The 18751-nt window shown below is 36.7% G+C and overlaps 3 protein-coding genes across 5 annotated transcripts; 2 read left to right on the top strand and 1 right to left on the bottom strand.

Moving 5' to 3' along the window:
- Positions 1–40: 40 nt before the first annotated feature.
- LOC125209862 (putative metal-nicotianamine transporter YSL7) lies at positions 41–2745 on the bottom strand. The gene is made up of 5 exons (XM_089060638.1): positions 2182–2745; positions 1916–2079; positions 1756–1853; positions 1543–1677; positions 41–1470 (listed from the first exon to the last, which is right to left on the bottom strand). Exons 1-5 carry the CDS (start codon positions 2537–2539, stop codon positions 177–179), a joined length of 2049 nt encoding a protein of 682 aa, XP_088916764.1. The 5' UTR covers positions 2540–2745; the 3' UTR covers positions 41–176.
- Positions 2746–5504: 2759 nt separating this feature from the next.
- LOC125205171 (putative metal-nicotianamine transporter YSL7) lies at positions 5505–8485 on the top strand. Its single transcript, XM_048103994.2, has 5 exons — positions 5505–6013; positions 6319–6482; positions 6571–6668; positions 6745–6879; positions 6977–8485. Exons 1-5 carry the CDS (start codon positions 5635–5637, stop codon positions 8265–8267), a joined length of 2067 nt encoding a protein of 688 aa, XP_047959951.1. The 5' UTR covers positions 5505–5634; the 3' UTR covers positions 8268–8485.
- A 3876-nt stretch (positions 8486–12361) lies between these two features.
- LOC125205170 (uncharacterized) lies at positions 12362–18575 on the top strand. Of its 3 annotated transcripts, none has more exons than XM_048103992.2 (8): positions 12362–12665; positions 13054–13449; positions 13567–13667; positions 13773–14168; positions 14903–16424; positions 16997–17091; positions 17536–17680; positions 17833–17989. In XM_048103992.2, exons 1-8 carry the CDS (start codon positions 12467–12469, stop codon positions 17847–17849), a joined length of 2871 nt encoding a protein of 956 aa, XP_047959949.1. In that variant the 5' UTR covers positions 12362–12466; the 3' UTR covers positions 17850–17989. The 3 variants fall into 3 exon arrangements, with proteins under 3 accessions (XP_047959949.1, XP_047959948.1, XP_047959950.1); XM_048103991.2 differs by having other exon boundaries at positions 12363–12665; positions 17822–18575; XM_048103993.2 differs by lacking the exon at positions 12362–12665 and having other exon boundaries at positions 13435–13449; positions 13567–13674; positions 17822–18575.
- Positions 18576–18751: the final 176 nt, after the last annotated feature.

The following is an 18751-nucleotide window of genomic DNA, read 5'->3' as shown; positions in this document are numbered from 1 at the left end:
CACCAGTTTAATTCGACTCTTAATATAGATGAAGTTCTGAAAAAAATACTGCTTTGCTAGTTGCTACTCACCTTCAAAGTTTATATTAAATCTCCCATAATTTTTTTTTATTAATCGAGTATGTGTTTTTTCAATCACCTGTAATCGACTACCTACGTTATATACATATTTGAAGATTAGCCGCCTAATATGGAATCAACCCGCTTATTAGCCGCAGCCCCCAAAAACTTCATGCAAATAGGCGGACTTACTCCGGCCAAGGCCAATATTGCCGCCGGAATTCCCCATAGTGAGTCACCGCAGATGAGCCCTGATGCCACGGCCGGCGACAGCTCGGATGCCTGCTGCTTGTTATTCATCTGCCACACAAAGAGAATCAAGCTCCCAACGCACATGTCAATGGCAAAGTAGCCCCCAAGATAGAAAGGAATGGCCATGCACATAGGGCTGGGGATAATCCTATAGATCCTATACTTGCTCTCCCACTTCCTCAGCACCACGATCAGCACGTTGATCAGCACCGCTGCCACGAAGCACCCGATCGCCAGTATCAAGCAGTTCTCTGGGAGCGACGAGAAGCCCTCCACCCCCAAGAGTGCAATGCCTCGGTACATCAAGGCGTAGGGGGCTGGGAACGTGCCCTCCGGGTCCCCTACGTTGTACGCCTTGTAGAAGAACCAGAACACCAGTGGAGAGAGAACACACCCCATGGCAGTGCCAAGGACTTGGCTGACGAACATGGATCGAGGGGAGGATAGTGTGAGGTACCCTGTCTTGAAATCCTGCATCAGGTCAGAGGCAGTTGAGACGATGCTCATCATCACTCCGCATGAGGCTAGCCCTGCAAGAACTCCCCCTTGCTGGAGCCCCACCCATGAGCTGAACACGAGGATTGCAAGCTTCCCGTAGTTGGAGGCCAGGGACCAATCCGTGAGGCCACAGCCGTAGGCATTGCAGAAGGCGAGGACCGGAGCTATGATGTAAGCTACTAGGATTTGGTACCACTTGAGCTGAGGGAAGATGTACGGCACCACAATTATTGAGATGAGAGCTAGCAAAATGTATCCGCCTATGGCTACTCTATTGGGGATTTGGTCCTTTAAGAAGTACTCGGTTCGCCTACTCTCGTTGTAGTCCTCTGCCGAGTCCCCTTCTTCTCTCTCATCCTCTGACTCGCCCCTATTCACTAGCTTCTGCATGAAGCTACTCAGTGTGAGTACAGCCATGTACACCACTTGGAAAAGGCCGTCACCAAGAATCATTGCAATAGCAAGAAACACTCTGTATCCTTGGATGCCATGAAGGCTGTTTCCCGGTATGTCCGCACTGTACCAATTGCCTTTCTTCGACTCGATCACCGGCCACATAATGCCCCAAGATATTATGGCTCCGATCAACAGTGATATGTTAACCATGTAAGGGCATATCATCCCCACACCCACGTATGTAGAAGAGAAGTCAAAATAAAATCTGCATTGCCACTAAATTAGATTACATATTTTGTTGTTCAACATATATACTACAATGGGTTGATGAAGGAACCTGCGGTTGTAGGCTTGGAGACCGAATGTGGGGAAGCTGCTAAAGCCACAGCCGTCAGCAGCTGCGAAGAACCACTGGAAGAAAGCCCACAAAAAGCTCCCAACAAAGGCTTTGAAAAGAACCCACACTTGTTTCCTGCATTAGCTTCATCCATCAAATTAAACAACAATCCAATCTACATAAACACTAGTGTGTTGAAGGCACAGAACACACTTAGCTAGCTTGGCTCCTTTGGGAGTGTGGAAGCTGTTGATAAGGTAGGCTGTGGCAGTCCCACTTGGATATGTCAATTTGTATTTCAAAATCATCACCTAATTAATTAATTTCAGTTAGCAAGAATTTGTGTAAGAATTGATGTAGTAAGAGAGCAGACCCTTCTTAGCGGCATGATTGAGAATAGGCCGACGAAGCTGACAGCAAAAACGAAAGCAGTCATCCATCCAAGGCGGAGTTGTTTGACATTGTTTGGAGTATTTCCTGTTTCAGCTTGAGATGCTGTGATTGGACTCATCGCCAGCAAATAACTTGCAGTTCCACCTGCGAAATGCAGATCATTTCCCCCAATTCGGCAAAACCCTAGATCAATTTAACTGATGAAATTGATATTCTGCATACAGATAGAGATGCACTTGCACTTACTGCTAAAAGCAATGCCGGAAGAGGCGACGACGCAGGTTTGAATCACAGTATTCTCCTGCCTGGTGAAGGGCTGCTTGAGAAGGCCGCACTTCTCGATCATCACTGTCCACGCCTTGACGGCGGCGAAGCCGAGAAGCCCTGCCGCGACGTTCAACGACGGAATAACACCGGTGGAGAGATTGAGCTTGCAAACTATGACATTGAACACAATGCTCAAAACGAGACTAGTGAACATCGCTCTGAAGGTGATCTGATCCAGCCATGGCGGCACACGCATCTCCTCGAAAGCTTTCTCCATCGCCGCCGGGTCATCCTCGCCGAGGCCTCCCTCACCGTCTTCCACCTCACTTTTCCTCATCCCTACTATTCAAGATCGATGTTTGTTTTTGCTTTTTCTACTGAGCAAACAAAGACGATCATGTAGAGAGAGAGAGAGAGGAGAGAGATATTGCATGAGCATGAGTAAGGGGATCTCCACTCAACCCCCGAAATTGCAGCCATAGTTGACACTCTGCTCTTTTTTCTTTTCTCATTTTTTTTTCCTTTTTGCTGTGTTTTAGTTCGAGCCATAATTAAATTGAGCTTTAGGGTGTATACTGTTAATTAATTATGTAGTGCTTTTTTTTTTGTCACCAACTATTCATCATATATTCAGTAGTATATAAATTTGATAGTGTTTTGTTTGGATAGAATTGACGTATGAGTTATTATAAATAATTCTCCTAATATAAAAAGAGCAACACTAATACTCCCTTCGTTGCAACACCTGCATTGTTTGTTTAGTGAGTTAATGAAGAGAGAGTAAAGTAAGAGAGAAGAAAAAGTAGAAAGGATATTGTTTCTATTTTTAAAAACATTTCATTTTTAATGGGATAGACAAAAAAAGAAAACATTTTATTTCTATTGAGACGGAGAAGTATTAGCCTATCATTGCAAGGAAAAAGTCCTAGATGGATAGTGGTAATAAACTACATAGACTATGGATTTCGAGATAATTCATTCATTGAATTTATCTACTAATTTATAAGGTTTCGAAATACTATAACTGTTGTAATTAAACCCTCCTAATTTTACAACCTTTGCTCTTTCAAGGTTAACTCCTGAAGTCCGTGTATATTTGTAGATTTCCAAATAGATAAAGATAAATGTACATGTATATAATCCCCTTATATTTTAAATTAAATTGGATTGGATTAAATTTATATAAATTATTATTATTATTATTATCAAGTACGGAGTATGTTATTTTGTAGATTTTGAAGTTGATTTTGAAGTATGTTATTTTATAGTAATAAAAGATTAATCTTTTCTTAGATTTACCAATTTAATTTCAATATTATTTCTTTACTTAATTATTACAGAAGGGTCAATATATAATATGAAGAATTGATTTATTTTTAATAAATTAATGTTTATTAATTGTTTTTAATGTAAAACACCAAAAATGACAAGTTTTGTACATGTACAAATTTTATGTATATGCTAATGTGAATCAATTCAAAATTTTTTGGTGCGATTACAATTAAGATTTCGTTTAAGTGCACATCATGCATTAGTTTCTTTTATTTAAGAAAAAGTTAAATTTGTTTTCTAATATTGATTTAACTGATTTTTTTTTATATAAACATGGACACTGCCAGCTATTCCAAATGCGTGTGATTTTGATTAACTTCTTTAATGTGAAAGTTACCAAATGAATTTCACTATATTAACTTATTAAGGTACTCACGTCTTATTTGCATTCTCATTTTCAATGTCACCAGTTCTATATTTGCCAGTGAAGTTTGTTATTGAATAAGATATTTGCCTTAACAATATTTTGATAACTAATTAAGCTTGTTTTCATTCGAATATAGTTAAATTCCAAATGAATTAGTAATTGCTTTGACGTGCGATTTTCATATCTTGTCGTCCTTGCTAAAGTAATTCAATAGACCAGCTTATTTAGCTGTTAATTTAATCAAATTTAGATTACTGAGTAGTGTTTATGTTCATGTAGGTTTGAGATAATATTAGAAAAGTTATGTGATTGTAGAACTTATAAATTGGGCTATTAACGAGTTATTTGATTCGTGAGAGTTTGTGTATGGATAGGATATGATTAAAATAGGTGTTGACTTCCATTCATGTAATTGATGTCTTAGAATTTAGGGTTACATGAAATTATGTTGACTCTCCAAAATTGAATTACTCATAAGTCATAACTCGTCTCAAACTAATCAACTGCGTATGACTAAATTTAAATGCTACAAACATTAATCAACGATATTTTTGTAAGATAAGTTTGCATAAATTGCATATACTACATAATTTCTCTAAATTTAAATTAAATCTAACCGATTATATATATTTAAATCCATTTTACCATAAATCTTATTTTTTTACTCAATCACCACTATTAGATTTCAACAAACATAATTGCATACAAATCCCCACTATCGCTAATGAAAGTACTATTCCATCATCATCATTGTTAGTACTTACTCAAGCATAATGAAATTACCGTGGAATCTGGATTAATATGTAAAATTATTTTTATTTGCTTCGGCTATTTGATTCGCCACTATTGTAATAATGAGAATTATTTTTATTTATGAACACTGTATTTCCTGCATACTAGGAATATAAAAAAATCCGTTTCCCTTTATTAGAGTCTTCTGAGTTATGACAAGTAAATTAACCATTAATGACGATAAATAACTCTCCTTAAATTCAGCAAGAGATCAGCCTTGAAAAATAATCGAGCATATCCTATTCAATAATTATTACGTGAAGGATAATCGGGTAAAATAAAAAGTCAACAAATTTGTATAAATCCCTCATATATCGGATTATGGAAATGACAAAATTACCCCAATTATTTATTGGTTTGCAATTTTGGTAAATAATTAGGCAGTAAGTCAACTGAATAGATCACGTTGAATTAATATCTGCCAGAAATAAAATGGCTGGACAAAAATTTCAAAACAGTGTCTAACGGTTTTCTTATTAATAAAGATTCTAATGATATGTGCTGGCAATTAAATACTTATTTGGGATGTGAAACGGTAACAATATAAGTACTCTACTAGTAATTTCATTGTATACATTAATACATAATTCTTAAAATAATTTAGAAAAATAAATTAATATATACTTAATAAATTTTATAAGTGGTTTGAGGCACATATAGAATGCGGTGATAATGTTAGCGTATAAAATCGGTTATTTAATGATGAAATTAATATAACAAGTAAATAATTATATTGAAATTTAGTAGGATTAGGATATATAAAATCTGAAATCCCCATGCATCGGGATTCATTATCCACTCTAATCCCGATTGCTCTCTCTCCCGATTTCAGAATCTCAGATTTGTGCACCAACTCTCTCTCTCTATAAATACAGATACACGCCACATATTCGGGAAATTTTCTCCAACAAAAAGGAAGAAATCCTGTAGAAGAGGTGTGCATGATGAGTGAAAAGGCAGAGAACATGGTGAGAGAAGAGGGAGAGGGCTTTGAGGAGGACGGCGAGACTGAGGAGGCGGCGTTGGAGAGGGCTTTCGACGAAATAGAGGTGCCGCCGTGGCAGAAGCAGATCACGATTAGGGCGATGGTTACCAGTTTGATTTTGAGCGCCGTCTTCAATGTCATAGTCTGCAAGCTGAATCTGTCCACCGGTGTGATTCCGTCGCTCAACGTGGCGGCGGGGCTTCTAGGTTTCGCCGCCGTCAAGGCGTGGACGGTTATGATCCAAAAGTGTGGCCTCCTCAAGCAGCCTTTCACCAGGCAGGAGAATACTGTTATACAGACTTGCGTTGTCGCCTCTTCCGGCATTGCTTTTAGCAGTACGCCTCTCTCTCTCTCTCCATACGTACATATGCAGTTTTTTTATTTTGAATTAAATTCTACTGTATTTAATTATTTGCAGAATTGCTTTGCTAATGTTTGTTCTTAATTCTGAACTCATTTGTTTAAGCACGTTTCTTAATGCTAATTCTATATTGTGGTAGAATCGTACTTAATTTCATCGTGGTTGATGCAATGATTCTAGGGTTCCAACCTGCTCAAATTTAAATTTCATCTCGGTGTCAATGTTTAATTGATTGTTGTGATAAATTGTTTATATGATGTTTTTGTAATCAATTATCAGGTGGGACAGCAAGTTATCTACTGGGTATGAGTCCATTAACAGCATCGCAAGCTGATTCAGGGAATACTCCGATCAACGTGAAGACACTCTCTCTTGGATGGATTACTGGGTTCCTTTTTCTTGTCAGCTTCGTAGGCCTTTTCTCGATTGTGCCCCTAAGAAGGGTATATACCTTTTCCTTTATCCTCATCGATCATCGTCCAAATTTCCATATTTTAACTGCTAGTTTACAAATTGAAATTTTGGTTTCAGCTGATGATCTTGAAGTATAAATTGACATATCCAAGTGGGACTGCCACAGCCTACCTTATCAACAGTTTCCACACTCCCAAAGGAGCAAAGCTAGCTAAGTATGAAAATTCTCTTCTCATTCCCATTCTTGGTGCGATTTTCAATTGTATGGCTATTGATTTGATGTGAATGCAGGAAGCAAGTGTGGGTGCTTTTCAAATCTTTTGTTGGTAGCTTTACATGGGCTTTCTTCCAGTGGTTCTTCACTGCTGCTGATAACTGTGGTTTTAGTAGCTTCCCCACTTTCGGCCTTAAAGCCTTTAGCCAAAGGTGTGATATCATCTCCACCCTGATTGAATCTCACTCATATAAACAACTGCTTGTTAGTTAATTAATTACTTGTTCATCAATTTCTTTACAAATGCAGGTTCTACTTTGATTTTTCGGCTACATATGTGGGAGTTGGAATGATATGCCCTTACATGGTTAATGTTTCATTATTGATTGGAGCAATCATCTCTTGGGGCCTTATGTGGCCGGCGATTGAGTCCAAGAAAGGCATCTGGTTCCGCGCAGACTTGCCTGGGAGCAGCCTTCATGGAATCCAAGGATACAGAGTGTTTCTTGCCATTGCAACCATACTTGGCGACGGCCTATTCCAAGTGGTATACATGGTTACACTCACAGTCAAGAGCTTCGTACAACAGAGCTTGCACAAGAATGACAACATTAATCTTGATGAGGGAGATGTAGTGGAAGACTACAACGAGAAAAAGAGAACCGCATACTTCTTGAAGGATCAAATTCCCAACACAACAGCCATAGGTGGATACATTGTTCTGGCTCTCATCTCAACATTTGTAGTGCCGCAGATCTTCCATCAGATCAAGTGGTACCAAATTCTAGTAGCCTACATAATAGCTCCGGTTCTCGCCTTCTGCAATGCCTATGGCTGTGGCCTCTCTGATTGGTCCCTGGCCTCCAACTATGGCAAGATAGCCATCCTGGTGTTTAGCTCATGGGTGGGGCTAGAGCATGGCGGGGTTCTTGCAGGGCTTGCCTCATGTGGTGTGATGATGAGCATTGTGTCGACAGCCTCTGATCTGATGCAGGATTTCAAGACAGGGTACCTCACCCTATCCTCCCCTCGCTCAATGTTCGTCAGCCAAGTCATTGGCACTGCAATGGGGTGTGTCCTATCTCCTCTGGTGTTCTGGTTCTTCTATAAGGCCTACAGCGTAGGTGACCCCAACGGTGCGTACCCAGCCCCCTACGCCTTGTTGTACCGTGGCATTGCACTCTTGGGAGTGGAGGGCTTCTCGGCACTTCCCCACAACTGCTTGATGCTTGCAATCGTGTGCTTCCTGGTGTCTGTGGCCATCAATGTGCTCACTGTGGTGTTGAAAAGGTATGAGACCAAGTACAGGATCTACAGGTTTATCCCTAGCCCCATGTGCATGGCTATTCCATTCTATCTTGGAGGCTACTTCGCCATTGACATGTGCATTGGGAGTGTCCTTTTGTTCGCGTGGCAATTGAAGAACAAGAAGCAGGCGGATGAGCTGTCGCCTGCTGTCGCATCGGGGCTCATCTGTGGTGACTCTCTGTGGGGAGTTCCAGCGGCGATATTGGCTCTGGCCGGAGTGAGTCCTCCAATCTGCATGAAGTTTTTGTCTGCCTCGGCGAACAAGCGTGTTGATGCTATGCTTGGCGCCTAATTTCGTGGTTGAGACCATGTTTCTTAATATTTACTTGAAAAGATTTAGTTTTTATTTTCATTTTCATTTTCATTTTCATTTTCATTGGTATGATTGTTAGTTACTATTGCTAAATTTGAGGGCTGATGATAGTTGGCTCGCTTTCATTTTTATTATTTCATTATTGTAAAATCTGCAAGATATTATTCTATTACAAAATTAGTCAATCGTTTTCTTTACTCTCGTTGCAAATTCAATTAGATATTCAATTGAAAAGAATTATGTAACGTATTAGAAAATATAATGATATAAAAATTGTAGAGTAGGTGCGGTGCCTCTCTAATTAAAAATAGAGTGAACTACACAAATGGTACCCGATCTTTCACTTTCGCAACACAAAATATAACTGCATAAAATCCCGTGCCGCCCAAGAAATGAGTCATCTTCCTTAGGACGGAGGGAGTATCATTTTTGGTACCCAGTGACAAAAATAACCCTAGGTACCAAACATGTAATTTTTATTGTTATGGAGGATATTTTTGTAAATTTTCATTAAATAGCATCAAACATGTGATTATTTTTTTCTTCTCTTCTTTCTTTTTTCTTCATTTTCTTCTTTCTTTTTAGTATTTTATCTTCCTTTTGTTTTTTTTTTTACCTTAGTTTATGTTTCTTCTTTCTTTTTAGTGTTATATACATACATCTAATTGCATTCATAATATAAATAAAAAATAAAAATACCTAATTAAGTTAATTATTTAAAGTAATTAAATCAGTTGAATATTTTTTATTAAATTATTTTATACTCATTTTATAGTTGAAACACCTGACTAAAAATATTCAACTTTTTATATCACTATGAATACAATTCACATTATTAAATTTTTATTAAGGCTATATTGATTAATTACTAATTTAATATAAAATAATAATAACTATTATTACATAATATTATGTGATTCATAATTTATATAATTATACTACAATTATTAATTATTATCAATTTTTAGTATTATAATAATAATAATCTATATTGATTAGTTACTAATTTAATGTAAAATAATATTTACAATTATTACATAATATTATATGGTTCATAATTTATATAATTATACTATAATATTTTATTAATTACTATCAATTTTTAGTATTATAACAATAATAATTAAAAATGATGGATAATTATATTTAAGTATATTTAAATGATATTAAAAATAAATTAATTATTAGTTTATAACATCAAAATAGTAATATTAATATTGATTAATAATAATAGTATAAAGAATTAGGAGAATGAGAGAAGATATTATAATAGTATCACTTTTGGTACAAATTTTATGCATGCCCAAAATACCCTCTATGACATAAATGGGAAAATATATTTGTTTAAAGGGCATTTTGGGAAGAAAATTGCATCAGGTATCAAAAATGTGATTTATAGGTACCAAGAACGATATAAAATAAATATCAGGTACAATTTACATGCGAAAGTGAAAGATCAGGTACCATTTATGTAGTTCAGTCTTAAAAATACTAGGAGTACTAAACTAATTTTTGTGTACTTAACAAACTATCAAAAAGATAATACTCACTCCATTCCATAGTAACATAGTTATTTTGTTATTTTGGTAATAGTAATAGAATTCTTTCTCTTTCTTTTAAAAGTCAACACATTTTTCCACACATATTTTACTTTTTCTTACTTTTTTTTCTCTTCATCTCTCTACCTTTTTCATTTTCCACTTTATTCTTTCTTTACTTAACTCACCTAACACAATTTTTCTTAATTTTCGTACCGAAATTTTTTGTCTCCATTACTATGAAACGAAGGGAGTATGACACAGAGAGTTTTCGTGGTGAAGACTGTATCAGTTTGGATTCTTTGGACGCAATCCTAAAAAAGATTAATTTTTTTTAGAATTAAAATTTATAGTGAATGAAATGGTGAGATATTTTTAATCCAATTATAGATTTATATAAATTGTTTATAGAGTAGTAGTACTAGTAATTTTAGCGATTTGGTGGAATCTTACTAATCTAAAGTGACAGTTTGGTGAAAAGACCTTAATATCTTTTTTGGAGGGAAAATGGAAGATGACGTGTAATAGACTGATAAATAAAAAATTGTTCCGAAAACATTTTCTGCAGTTTGAGATGACCTTTCCATATTCCCAATTGGCGTATGCGAGAAGTTTTGTAGTATCTATCCCTATATAGTCATTCTAAGAGGTTGAGTTGAAGAAAAAAAAGATAAATTGTTAGACAAAATAATTGTCCAATACAATTAGAGGCAATGAATTTCCAAACAAGATTTACATCTCTATAAGCACCATTTACAAGTTACAAGAAGAGTATTACAACAACAAAAAAATTAAATCTTGAAGAAAGTTGAGTCAGAGGCCAGACGCCGGTGGAAGGATTGTCGGCGAGGCAGGGAGGTCGAGAGAGGAGGCAGGTGGTGCGGGCGCCGATTCAAGGCCGGCGAGGCAGGGCGGTCGAGAGAGGAGGCAGGCGTAATCGAGAGTAGGGAAGGGGAGAGTATTGCGCTGGGCCGCCGGCGTGGTTCCTTGAGGGAGGAAGAAAAAGATCCACCTCGATCTGACGACAATTTTTTAGAAAATTTTGAAGCCTAAGATTACGTTTGGGCAATTGTGATAAATTTACAGAAAGAATAATGGGGAAGGAAGGGATAAAGGAGGCGTGTGAAATGAAATGTTAATGTGTGCATTTGTAATTTTATTTTCATTAATTGTGCGTTTATTATTGCATATTAATGGGGTGGGTGGATTGGTTCATGCTTCAAGATTGTTTATATTTTAGTTTCATTGGTTATTATTTTTATTGGTAATTAAATTTTTTATTGGAGTGAAAATAGCAAAATATCTAATTTAAGAGTATTTTTTGATGGAATAAAAATAAAACCATCATTAATAAAAAAATGAAGATGTTTATTGATTTTAAGCGTAAACGGGTACTACTAAATACTACTCCCTCCGTCTCAGATTTATAGTCACATTTAGTTATGACACGAGTTTTAAGGAATTGGTGGAGTGTGTAATTAATGAAATGAAAGGTGGAGTGTGTAATAAATGAAATGAGATGGTGAAGTGAGATGCTGGAGTGTGTAATAAATGAAGTGAGTTGGTTGAAGGTGGATTCCATTTTGACTTTTTTGTTTTTTATTTTTGTTTTGATTTATTTTAATTTCAATAATGGCATTTGGGTGTAATTTTAGTGAATAATGGGATAAAATTTTATGTCCAAATATGAAAAGTTCTAAATGTGACTATAAAGGTGAGATGAACTTTTATGGCAAAATGTGACTATAAATGTGGGACGGAGAGAGTACTCCGTATGGTCTAATAGAAGAAACTTATTCGATTATCCCTTGCCACTTCAATTTAATTTTGAAAAGACCAAGATTGACCATAAAACTATCACGTGGGGTGTGACTATATAGAATTAGAGGTTGTAATAGCAGAGATTATAGAACAGATTTTTTAATTGATAACATAGTCATTACTTTTTGAATAGTAGTAGTGTGTTTTAGTGCAAAAAGTTAGTTTTATAAAATATTACTACAATAAGTTATAAACATTGAAATTAATAACCATATGAGATAATTGCATATTGATAGTTACTCTATTTTATTATTATCATGTTGTTTTATCATAACCGGTTTTATGTTATTGAACATTAAGAGTGATTAATTATTTTATGTTAATATTATGAATTTATAATTTTTAAAAAATGTGATTACTCTGTAGTAGGATCCAAACATGTTGTATCCAAACTTATAAATTTTGTATAACTTCTTAATATAAAGAATAGTGTGAATTGTCACATTATTATTTTTACTCTATTTAGATTATAAATTAAAATTTTATATGTATTTCATTCATTGGAGAGTAATAAATTTTTCATTTAGAGTGAGACAAGATAAATATATTTATGTTCTTTTTTGAATCATCACATTGCTTTGAATTCATATTTTCTATATATTTATTATATTTTGTATCAATTATTTGAAACTCTTATGTCATGTGAGCACAGGTGTAAATACTAGTCAATCTAATTAAAGACTGTCGAATATCGCGTATCTATCTATAAACACGATTAAAAAATCGCGCCTTGCGTTTGCTCAATCCCTAAATTCAACTGCTCTATTTCCCAGCAAAATCAAACTGAAATCTGACAATTTTTGAGCTTTCTGATTTTAGATGTGCGTATGTATGACTGATCTCAGTCGCTGTGGTTTGCTGCTGCTGGCGGCGGCGGCGATCTCTCTTTTCTCCTCTCACACTGTTTACTGCGACGGCAGCGGAGACGCGGATGTGCAATGGCAGATCCTCACTAAATTAAACTACTCCTCGCAGATTCGTCTCCATCCTCGCCTCATTCTCCTCGTCACTGTACCATGTAATTGATACCCATAATCTATCTAATTAATCGATTCACACGTATGGTAGAATTTGGTGTTGTTACCTGTGTACCGAGCTATAACTAAACACTGGACATATAGGTTTGCGATAGGAAAACATGTTCTTTTTTTTTGTTTCTCCTTCAACAAACATGTTCTTTATTTGTTCTATTAGAGACAAAGAGTAACATATATCTGCTTGTTTATAGTTTGAGAAGTTGTGTTCAGCTCAAGCACTCACTGAGAATCGATATAAGAATGATTTAGCTCTAATGCTGTGCTATTTACTTATGGATCCGTGAATACTCTGATGGTTCCACAAGTAACTATATTTCACATGTTCCATTTCTATTCCCCTTGTGTTGATGTTCTGCAATCTTTGTGAAGGGTCTGGTGAGTCACGGTCCCTTATGAAGGGATTGGCTCAAGCGGTTGCCAATGATGAAATGGGGCTTGGTACCTTAAAGCTTATGGTCCTATACAAGAATGTGGAGAGGACTCTAGCCGATGCACTTGGTGCCACTGATGGAATAACAGTGTTTTACTACCATAATTCCCTGTCATATAGATATCGGGGAAGACTTCGAGTCCAGAGCATATTGCTTTCTGTGCATTATGTGGTGCAGCTTTCTCCCGACGAGAAACCTCTTAAAACTTTAACCACTGCAGAAGAGCTAAGTATATTCCTTCATTCAACTGACAAGGCTGTAATTCTCTTTGACCTTTGTGGTTGGACTCCAAGATTGCTTGCCATGAACGAGTCTACAATTGGAAATGATCCAGGTATGTTATGTTTCTACCTTCTGAATTGACCTCTGTTGTTTTGATCACATGAGTAATAAAATGAAACCAACTAACAAACTCAATAATTTCAATTCTTTTCTTATATGATTCTGACAGAGGAAGGACTGATAAATCACCCAGGAAAAGGTTTTGTTGGAGCAGACTCTGAAATGGAGAACAATGGAACTCTCGTGGTAGAAGAGAAGGATAACAGGAAGGTGGATGGTAGTTTCTTAATTCTCAACTTTATGACACTCACTAGAGGAGCATAACAAACTTTTTTGGTAGGTAAAGAAACACTTTTATTCTATGTGTGTGAATAGGATGTGGAGAACGGTATGCCAAGCTGTGGAAGTGATGTTGGATTTAGTGGAACATCTTGGCTGAATCAGTTTAGCACTGTAAATAATAGTCTTTCGAAAGAGGTACAAAATGTTACAGTTAGTGCTGGGGAATCCTGTTCTTTATTTGAGTTGCAGCAATACAAAGTGTCTTTTCAGAAGTTCATTGAAGTTGCTAGAGAATTCTTCTTACCTCCTGAGAAGTATAGATATGCTGTGATTCATGAAAGATCACTTCTTCCGTTGCTAAATATTGAAGAGCCAATTCATGGGTTCGTTTTTGTTCAATTTGCCGGATGTCCGAGTTGTTCTCAGGTTCTCAAAAAAGTTGATGATCTTAAAGCTATACTGCAATCCCAGCCCTCGCCTGTTTCAGAGGTAAATTGTATTTTGATACCTCTAACTTCTTGGATCTCTCAATATCAATGATTTCAATACATCTTTAGATATCAAAATTACCAACTTGTTAGAATGTAATGCCAAAACAATCATAGGGATGACCTATGCATTCACATCTCTTTCCTTTATACCAATCGCCTCTTTACTAGTTACTGTAACTAAAGTTAACACAAGTCACTGACATATTACTCCCTCCGTCCCTTGTTACTTGAGGCGTTTCTTTTCAGCACAAGGTTTAGGAAATTGTGTTTAGTGGGTTAAAGGAGATAAAATAACAGAAAGAAGAAAGAATAAAGTAGGAGAGAAAAGAGATTGTAAAGTAGGTGAGGATAAAGTAAAGATTCGATGTTTTGTTTTTAACCATAAAGAGAAATGACTCAAGTAACTTGGGACAACCCAAAATAGAATACGACTCAAGTAACTTGTAACTGAGGGAGTATTTGATACGAATTGGAGGAGTGGAAATAGGGAAGTAGTTGGGCCAACTGATGTGGACTTATTTGTATCAGTATTATTTTAAATTGTGACTTATTTGTGTTATGCACTTTGTGCTTAACTCTAAAAACCATGGTATACAAGTTACTATAATGAATGAGGCAAGAAACTGTTTTTTTCATCATAATTGGCTAGAATCATGCATTATAAAACAAACTGTCAAACTTTATCACAATATGTTCACATCTACTTCTGTACTTACTCACTGCCTTATGCAGGTTGGAGATGATCCTCATGGAATTGATGCAGCTTTGCCCACAAAAAGGCCTTCAATGCTTCTTTTCATTGATAGGTCATCAAACTCAGTAGAAATAAGAAGGGAGAGCCAGGAAGCTCTGAATGCTGTTAGAGAGTTGGCAGAACACACTCATGGACAAGACATTAAGAGGCCCGACAAAACATTAGATACCTACAAGCATCCAAAACTCCAGCATTTTGCACTATCAGAAAAAAATATTCTTCAGGATAAGATGTCTATCACGATCATGAATGAGGGCCAACAAGTTACTCTTGAAAATTTGGTCTCCAATTTGCAAGGTCTTATGTCTGTGCAGGAGATCTTAACATATGCACTCAAGAAAAAGGCAGAGAGGAAACTAAGTTCTCTTGCAAAGGATGTAGGGTTTCAACTTTTGTCCAAAGATTTTGCCATTGAAGTCGTAGAATCTCAGCCATCGCACAATGAGGACCAGTCTAATCTAGTTTCAGGAGAAACACACGTGGAAGATGGTCAAGAAGGTGTTGGTATACATAAGCAAATACCAGCTGATGAGTCTGATAGAAGGCCTAATGTGGTATCCAGTCCTGATGTTGAATATACAGTGTCAGAAGACAAAGAAGATGATAGTTACACATTTTCATCTGTAGAACCAAACCAAGGTGATGCTGATGAGTCTGATAAGAGGCCTAATGTGATATTCAGTCCTTCTGATGTTGAATATATAGTGTCAGAAGGCAAAGAAGACGTTAGTAACATCTTGTCATCTGTAGAACCTGAGCAAGGTGATGCTGATGACTCTGATAGGAAGCCTAATGAGGTATTCAGTCATTCTGATGTTGAACATATAGTGTCAGAAGGCAAAGAAGATGATAATAGTAATATCTTGTCATCTGTAGAACCTGATCAAGGCGGTGATAGTTTAAGTATCACAGCTGGTAGTGCTCAAGGCTGGAATGTTGGGGAGACAGGCCACTCTGTAATGGAGGACAATGAACAGAACACCAAATTTAATATTTCATTTTTCTTTTTGGACGGCCAATACAGATTGCTTGAAACTCTAACTGGAGGATTAAAGGTTCCATCAGTTGTCATAGTTGACCCAATTTCCGAGAACCACTATCTCTTAGATGACCAATCGGTTTTGAGCTATTCTGTTCTATCTTTATTTGTTAATGATTTCCAAGCCGGAAAGCTTCATCCATATCGACAATCATCTGATATAGTTCCTAGCCCGAGAGGTGCTCAAAGACCGCCTTTTGTTAATCAGGATTTTCATGAAACAGATTCCATTCCCCTTATTACGACCCATACTTTCTCTGAATTGGTTCTCGGTAATAATTCTGATCCCAGGAATTCTGCCAGTCCTTGGGATAGGAATGTATTAGTTCTTTTCAGCAATAATTGGTGTGGGTTCTGTCAGAGGATGGAATTTGTTGTTCGGGAAGTGTACAAATCTGTTAAAAGTTATGCTTATATGAAGACAAATAGATCAAGGAAGGTTAAATCGGTATTGGAGGCAGGTGAGAAGTTCATATTTGTGCCTGTGATCTGATATTCCTCAATTGTCCATGAAGATTTGTTTCAGTTTTTCTTCTCTTTGTTTAAAATCAATTTCCTTATATGTTTTTTTTTTTTGCCTGGTGATGTTTCCTTTGTCAAAAAATCTTAGTAGTTCTTAACGGTCCGTGAGGATGACATCAAGTCACTGTGCCTCTTATCCTTGTGTTGCACAAGGTTGTGTGAATTTAGATTATTCTCTGCCCTTATTTCGGAATGGTAACGATCCACCACCTCCTTTTCTTACATGCCTTGGAAAATCTTTTATTCATTTACCGTCATTGAATTTTAAATGGAAAAATAATACACTGCTTTGAGTGCGTACTTGGATGTGAACCTATGGGGTTGTTGCTCAGCTCAATGATGTGCTTAGTTTCATTTCCTCTTTGGATTTGCTGTACCTTTTTATAATGTTTTTAATGTGCATATAAATTCTCGTCTTGACTAAAGTTGTTTGCACATAATCTACTCGGAAGTGGTAGTCTTGATTCTTCTATATGTTCTGATTCTGATCAATGGCTTAGAATTGTTGCAGAACACACTCATGATGTGGTTTTAAAGCTTCCACTTATTTATATGATGGATTGCACGCGGAATGATTGTGGCTTCATCATTAGACCAATACTGCAGGTGCGAGTTACAGGATTACAGATTTATGTGTGTTGGGTGTCTATCCAGTACATCTTGCTGCCTTTTATTGTGGGATGGTAATATGGGTCCCCATGATCCCATCCTTATCAAAACTAAACATTTCTCAGCAACTGTAGATTAACATGCAGTACTAAAACCTGTAACGTTGCTAGAAATTGTTGAATCAATGTTCATGGTGCACAGTTTATGTATGGGAGGTAGAAGGATACTTAGTCGTGTCTCGGCAAAATATAATGAATATTTGTCATGTATGACAAATGTCTAGGTTTCTGCATAAGCATAATCAGGACAGTCTTGGTCTCTAAAAAAATTAAGAGTTAAATGTTAAAAGCCTTATTACCCTTTTTAACTCTGGTTTTGCAATTTTTTCTAAAACATATTTAATTGTTTCTGCCTGTGCACCTGATATGTGTAAATTTGCAGAGGGAAGTTTATCCACTATTACTGTTATTCCCGGCTGGAAGGAAGAATGAGACTGTATCTTATGAAGGAGATAGTATAGTATCTGATATAATCAAGTTTCTGGCTGCTCATGGCAGCCATGTAATGGACCTTATCACGAATCAAGGTAATTGTGTAATGGTACTTTCTCATGTTCCTTTACATGGACCAAGTATCAGCTTATTTTTCTACTCCACTTGTATCCTCAGGTTCAGACGAACTATTGAGTCAATCTAAATATAATTCTGTTAACCCTTTCCTGGGTTAGATTTTCTACAGGACCACAAGTCTGTTAAAGAGGAACTGGAGACTAGGAGCTTGCACCATGAAGTTCTAGTCAGAGATCTAGTGCAGAATGCTGCTGTCAAATACAAAATTGATGCTCAGCTACCCTCTAAATTGCAGGAAAAGCCTGAGTTGTCTGTTGGTTGTGTTCTGAGAGCAACGGAAAAGCTTCTGGACGTTCACCCCTTTGACGAATCAAAGATTCTAATAGTGAAAGTGGACGAAAGAACTGGGTTTCGTGGTCTGATAATTAACAAACATATTAGTTGGGACTCTCTTGAAGAGCTTGGAGAAGGAAGCTTTGAATATCTAAAGGAGGCGCCCCTTTCTTTTGGGGGCCCTGTCATGATGCGCGGGATGCCTCTTTCTGCGCTAACACACAAATTTATTGAAGGCCGATCTGTGGAAGTCATGCCAAATGTGTACTTGATGGATCAGGTGGCGACGCCTAGCCTAGTTGAAGATATAAGAGGTGGAAACCAATCTGTTGGTGATTTCTGGTTCTTTCTGGGATATTCTAGCTGGGGTTGGGAACAACTGTTTACTGAGATTGCTCAAGGTGCTTGGAATGTAAGCAAAGGCGATGTAGAACAGTTAGAGTGGCCATGGCATTAACACGAGCGGGCGGCTGGAAATTTTGGGGGTGTGCTAAAATAGTTGAAATAGTTGTGAATCTTGAATCCTGCAGCTGTTTGTAACTACCTCTTTGACTAATCTACTTGCTTCATTTTCATTCTTTTCTTCTCTCCATGAAATTAATATGCTAACTCGGTGTGATATAGAACAAGTCGATACTATACTATGCAAATTGTTCAAGAGTGTGTGGTTTACTAGTATACTAATCCAAGGTCGATTCAAAAGAGCATGGTATGGATGTAACTAAGGTGGAATACTTTCATTTAAAACCAATGAC

The sequence above is a fragment of the Salvia hispanica genome, chromosome 6, assembly GCF_029641045.1.
Source record: "Salvia hispanica isolate PSC_SH4W2 chromosome 6, Shi_PSC_v1, whole genome shotgun sequence".
Taxonomy (NCBI): Eukaryota; Viridiplantae; Streptophyta; class Magnoliopsida; order Lamiales; family Lamiaceae; genus Salvia; species Salvia hispanica.
This window is presented reverse-complemented; position numbering and strand designations above follow the sequence as displayed.